We start from the raw sequence: 6,699 nt of genomic DNA, 5'->3' as shown, positions 1-6,699 counted from the left end.
TAGCTAGTGTACCATATTGCTGCACAAATCTGCGATAATACCCTGTGAGACCCAAGAACCCTCTTAACTCTTTCAAGGAGCTAGGTATTGGCCAAGAGGAAATGGCTTCTAGCTTCCGAGGATCTGCTTGAACTCCTTGTTCTGATATTATGTGTCCCAAATAATCAATTTGCCTAGCTGCAAAGGTGCATTTTGAAGCCTTGGCAAATAATTTCTGCTGCTGTAGGGTGACCAAGGTCGTTTCTAAATGCTGCAAGTGAGATTGCCAATCCTTGCTGTAGACTAAAATGTCATCAAAAAAGACTAGGATAAATTTCCGTAGATAAGCTTTAAACACAGAATTCATCAATCCTTGGAAAGTGGCCGGGGCATTCGTTAGCCCAAAGGGCATGACCATGAATTCATATAACCCCTCATGAGTGCGAAATGCAGTTTTGGCAATGTCTTCCACCCTCATCCTAATCTGATGGTATCCAGCCCTTAGGTCCAGTTTAGAAAAATAGGTAGCACCTGCCAGTTCATCAAGCAGCTCTTCTATAACTGGGATAGGAAACTTATTTTTAACAGTAGCATCATTGAGCCTCCGGTAGTCAACACAGAATCTCCATGTTCCATCTTTCTTTTGCACTAGAACAACAGGAGCAGCAAAAGAGCTACTGCTTTCTCTAATGACACCATTACTCAGCATCTGTTGTACCTGGTGTTCAATCTCAGCTTTCTGAAGAGGCCCATATCTATACGGTTTGCAGCTAATAGGTTTATCCTCTTTAAGGGGAATGGCATGATCAAACCTACGAGGTGGAGGTAACTCCTTAGGCTCATCAAAGACTGGAGTATATTTATCTAACAAGTGTTGTAGGTCGGAGCGCTGTGTTGGTGTTAAATCTGAATTGAAACTCAATTTCAGCTGTAGCTGAGAGGGAATGTGAATGAGGAAGATATGCGGAGCCACTACTAATTCCTTGGAAGCACTCAATTCATTAGCTGGCACAGGATTCTTGCAACCCAGGCCTCGTAATTCTACAGTCTGACCTTCCCATTTAAATTCGAACAGCTTTAATTCCACATCCATAGAGAAACGCCCCAATTTTCTCAACCACTGGGTACCCAGTATCGCATCATACCCTCCTATCTTCATAACCAAGAAATTATCACAGAAGGTGTATCCCCCCATATCCCATGACAAATCGGGACAGTGCTTAGTAACACTCACCTTGCGAGAGTCAGCTACAGTTAATGTGACCTCCGGTCGTTCATGAATCCTCAAGTTAAGCCTCTTAGCCATGGCGGAGTTAATCACATTATGTGAGCTGCCCGTGTCAATTAAGATGATGATTCGCTGCTTCTTGATGTGCCCAACCAATTTCAGGGTAGCCACGTCCTCTCTGCCTTCAATGGCGTTAAGCGTGCCATAGGAATCAGGGGCCACTTCATCCAGAGCGTCTTCAAACTGTTCATCAGCATCCTCAATCAGTAGAGAGAAGACGTGTGTCTCTTTGCAGCGATGAGAAGGAGTGTATTTTTCGGCACACCAGTAACATAGGCCTCTCCTCCGGTGATCATCCATCTCCTTCTTAGTAAGATGCCTGGTGGGCTTGGACGCTACCGAGGACGAAGAAGGGGGAGTGACGGCCAAAGATTTAGACGCAGGCGACGATGGCGTTTTGGATTTGTCGGGTCCAGTGGAACTGTCAGGAAATGGGCCGGACTTCAAGCCCACATTGCCAGAGCTCTTCGGATAATTGCCAGCCCAAGATGTCTTTCGAAGAGGACCGTGGTCATGCAACGCCTGAACGACCGCTTCTTGCATCCTCGCCGAACACGCAGCACTTGCCAGAGAAGAAGGCGTAAAGTTTGAAACCAGCTTCTGGATGTCATCTCGCAACCCACCGATGAACAAATTAACAGCGACACTTTCGGGAATATCAACCTCTGAAAGAAGTTCATCGAATTTCTTCTCGTACTCCTGAACCAGTCCGTCCCCTTGCTGAAGCCGCTTGAGAGTTATCAATGGATTTTCCTCGTGCACATTAGAAAATTTCGCTTCCATGCTACGGAAATACTCATTCCACCCAACCTCAGAACAGGACCGGTGTTTCATGAATGTTTGGTGCCAACGTAATGCGTGACCCTCCAAATGAATCGACAACAAGCGAATGCGTTGATCTTGAGGTGTGCCGTCCACCTCGAAAAATTGCCTACACCGGTAAGCCCAGCCTCTGAAGTCCTCTCCGTCAAATTTGGGAAACTCGATTCTGGTTTGTCTCGTCGGCACCACATACGGAGGAGGAGGCAGTGTAAGAATCTCACTGAAGGTGCCGAAAGGAGGAACACGAGGTGGTGTGATAGCACGAGAGGCACCTTCGCCGTTGGTGGAGGCAGGACGTTTCCCGGCATCGGACAGCTTAGCAGAGATATCTTTGAGATAACCTTCAAGGCGAGCATTGGTGGTTTTGAGTTCAGTGATGTCCAGAGAATGCTGCTCCAATCGTGAGTGAATGGAGTCGATGGTTCCCTGTTGCAGATCAAGTCGTTGCTCCAAGTCGCTGAAGCGTTCCGATGATCGTGTCTCCGACATTGCACCGGAGGTGGCTCTGATACCTATTTGTTACTATTGAGAGGAAAAACAGAACAGATTCATTCATGAAAAACAGAAATGACCTCAGGTACATACTAAGTAGCCTCCTCACTCAAGCCACGTCAGCAGCCATACACTCTCTCTCCTGTAACTAACCTGATAGCATGAATATTCGCTGACCTGATAGCTAATTACATAAAGGTCCCCTCGTGTATTATTTACCCTAATAGAATTACCATATACCATATAACAGATGCTGTCTCAAATAATGTGCAGTTGTCTTCAGTTTTTCTGCTACTCTAAAAAATATTGTTATGGCACCATAGACTAGGGCATCCTAATTTCCGTTATATGTCAAAAATATTTCCTCATCTTTTAAATAAGAATGATTTTTCTGTTACCTGTGAAGTGTGTCAATTTTCAAAACAAACCAAAGCCACCTACAAACCATACTCTCGTCAATATTCAAAACTCTTTCAATTTATTTATAGTAGTATTTGGGGACCTTCTCGGACACTCACTCACCCGTGCAAAATGGTTTGTCACTTTTATTGATGACCACACACGCCTAACCTGGGTATTCCTAATGAAAAAAAAATCTGATCTACCTACCATTTTTACCAAGTTTCACAAAATGATCCTAACACAATTTCAAACACCAATCCTTACCCTCTGTAGTAACAATGGACGTGAGTACATGAGCCATACAATTCAAAACTACATAAGAGACCATGGAATCATCCATCAAACTAGTTGTGATAATACTCCCCAACAATATGGGACAACCAAGCACAAAAATAGACACATATTGGAAGTTACCCGATCACTCATGTTCACTCACAATGTTCCTAAACAATATCGGGGGGAAGCAATTCTTACTGCAATACCCTTGACAAACAAACTTCCTTCTAAGACCCTTAATTACCAAACCCCAATAAGCCTCCTCAATAAATCCTACCCTGGCAATTCCCTCACTGATGATCTTGCTTTTAAAGCGTTTTGATGCATTGTTTATATTCGTCACAGACATGGGGGGGAACTTGATCCTAGAGCTCTTAAATGCATCTTTTTAGGATACTCATCTACTTAAAAGGGTTACAAATGCTACTCCCCATTCCTGCGAAAATTCTTTATTACAATGGATACTAAGTTTATTGAAACCCAAGCCTTTTATCCTAAATCTCCCATTTAGGGGGAGAAGCTCAGTGAATGGGAGTTCCTAACCTCAGATACACCCTCAGATAAACCTGATGTAAACCACTTCATTACCCCAGCACCTGAAACAAACATTCCAGCACCTGAAGAAATTATTCCTGAACCTGCAACAGCCATCTCTAACCCCGAAACAAATTCTCAACAAACCTCCAATCGACCTTTTTTAGGGACCGAAGCTGAAACAGATTCCTCTCAACCCAAGACCAACTCCTATGCTCTTACTCCTAGTATAGTGCCTAATGATGCAATACAGGATGTGGCTGAGGAAGAATCTGATGCGGAAATTGATCAACCTGAGGAACAACATATACCAAACAGTGGGGGCCCTTCTAGTTCTAAACAATGTCAAGAGTCGACTCACTCTACATCCTATCAGTCATTTTGTTTCTTACAACAGATTATCTCCACGTATGAAAAGTTTCATCACTAGGATTGACAAAGAACAGATTCCATCTACTTTTAATGAAGCGGTTAAGGACCCCAGATGGAAGGCAGCTATCAATGACGAACTAAAAGCTCTTGATAAAAATCGAACATGGAGAGTAGAGTCTCCCTCTTGGGAAAAAAACTGCAGGATGTAAGTGGGTTTTCACAATTAAATACAATCGTGACAAATCAATAGGCAAATCCAAGGCAAGATTGGTGGCAAAAAGGTTTTCTCAAACAGATGGGATCAACTCTCAAGAAACATTTGCACCAGTAGCAAAATTGAATACCATAAGGATATGTTGTCCTTAGCAACCAACCTTGATTGGCTACTCAATCAATTAGATGTAAAGAACGCATTTTTTAATGGAGAACTTGAAGAGGAAGTGTACATGAAAGTACCCGAAGGACTTGCGAAACATGGAGACTTGAGAAAGGCATGCCGATTGTATAAATCTGTTGAGTCCAGGCCCAAGTACATCTATATTAGGAGGAAGCCCAATGTTGTGAGAGGGAGTGGCAGTTAGAGGAGAGAGAAGGAGAGCCTATATATGTCAGACGGTTTGTTAGAGTAGGCATGAAAGAATTGAGCTGAGTGGGAGGGTGGTGTCTCGAATTCACCGTGGGTCTTGTGACCGAGCTGTTTTTCCTTTTCCGTTGTATTTCCTCCATTAGATCATACTCTGTGGAGTGCTTACGTTTCACTGAATAAGACGTACTGGAGTAATTTCCCAACAAAGGTATCAGAGCTTCGCGACCTGGAATGGTTAGCACGAGAACAATGGATGAATTAAGTTCTCAAATGTCACAGAATGAAGAACGCATTGGGCAGCTCTCTGACGATATGGTGACTCTCAAGTCAATGGTACAAGACATATTATCCAAGCTGCGCTCGAAAAAGGATTCAGTGAATGACGAACAATCTCCTGCAGATTCGGCTATACCAAAAACCGGGACCTCGGAAACCAAGGTTGTTGAGATTGAAAACCAGGATTCACCCAATTCAGTTTACCGTCGGTTAGACATGCCAATGTTCTCTGGAGAAGAACCGTTGGGATGGATTTTTCAGATTGAGCGATATTTTCGAGTAAATAAAGTCCCCGAGGGAGACAAACTCGACGCTGCTGTCCTTTGTTTGGAAGGCCGAGCCCTCAACTGGTTCCAGTGGAAGGAAATGCGATCTCCAATGGCGAGTTGGGCAGATCTGAAACGTGATTTGGTTTTCCGTTTCCATCCGTCTCAATATGGTAACACGTATGAGATGTTGATGGCATTGCGTCAAAATCGATCGGTGGCCGATTATATTGAGCGTTTTGAACTGATTTCAGCGACCCTGGAACGATGTTACAATGAGGTGTTAATCGCTGCGTTTTACAATGGTTTGAAAATGGAAATTAAGGCAGATTTACGACTCATGAAGCTGGATTCACTGCCCGAACTCATGGACATGGCTCTTCGGTTGGAGGAAAGGAATTTGATTATGACCCAATACCCAAACCCACGCGGAGCTGGGCCTAGTCGTTATTGGTCCGAAGACAGAGGTTCTGGGTCACGGACCTACATCAGTCGAGCCCAACCTGCAGCCGACTCAACCACCAGAACCACAAATTCCAGCACTGGGAATTCTATTTCCGATTCGAAAAACGCTGAGTCCTCTAAGTCAGTTTCCATCCCAGTGACGTATACAAGCAAGATGGTTCCGAAGAAATTCACTGATGCGGAGATTGAACGAAGGCGTGAGTTGGGGCTTTGCTTTAAGTGCGATGAGAAATTCCGTCCCGGCCATCGTTGCAAGAAGAAGCAGTTGCAGGTCTTGATCCTGTCCGAGGACGTTGAGGAGGGCGAAGATTCTGAGTCGTTACAGGAAGCGCCGAAGTTGACGAGTAGTGACAGGCAACCTGAAGAAACCACGGCCCCAAACGAGCAATTGATGTCACTATCATTAAATGCTCTCGCCGGATTCACAAGTAGTAAGACGATCAAGCTTATGGGTTCTGTTCAAGGTAAGGACGTCCTCATCCTCATTGATTGTGGAGCTACCCATAGCTTCATTCACCAGGATTTGGTCCGCGCGCTGTCTCTTCCTCTGGCTTCCAACGTCGCTTTCACCGTTCAGGTGGGAGATTCTCGACATGTGCAAGGGCGGGGCGTTTGTCACGATGTGTCAATCTTGGTCCAGGGTCTCCATATAGTACACTCCCTCTATCCCTTGAAGTTGGGTGGTTCGGATATCATTTTAGGTGCGGACTGGCTAGCTTCTCTGGATGAGGTCTTGGTGAGTTGGAAGCGATCTACTCTGAAGATTGATATGGGTGATGAATGGATATGCCTCAAGGGTAAACCAGCGCTACTGAGGACTTCAATGTCTTTCAATTCCTTGTACCGTTCAACCTGGGGCGATGAGGAAGTTTTCTTGGTGGAATTCTCAGAATTACAATTAACGGAACTTACTGTCGTCTTCATGCCAGAGGATGTGCAAC

General features: G+C 44.6%; 1 protein-coding gene across 1 annotated transcript; it reads right to left on the bottom strand.

Annotated features, from left to right (window-relative positions):
• Positions 1 to 710: 710 nt before the first annotated feature.
• On the bottom strand, positions 711 to 2,578 carry LOC114734554 (uncharacterized). Its single transcript, XM_028922168.1, has 2 exons — positions 796 to 2,578; positions 711 to 718 (listed from the first exon to the last, which is right to left on the bottom strand). Exons 1-2 carry the CDS (start codon positions 2,576 to 2,578, stop codon positions 711 to 713), a joined length of 1,791 nt encoding a protein of 596 aa, XP_028778001.1.
• Positions 2,579 to 6,699: the final 4,121 nt, after the last annotated feature.

The sequence above is a fragment of the Neltuma alba genome, unplaced genomic scaffold (assembly GCF_004799145.2).
Source record: "Neltuma alba isolate B1F8T4 unplaced genomic scaffold, ASM479914v2 tig00013110_pilon, whole genome shotgun sequence".
In the NCBI taxonomy this organism is placed as follows: domain Eukaryota; kingdom Viridiplantae; phylum Streptophyta; class Magnoliopsida; order Fabales; family Fabaceae; genus Neltuma; species Neltuma alba.
The sequence above is the reverse complement of the archived record's forward strand: the minus strand, read 5'-3'. Positions and strand labels throughout refer to the sequence as shown.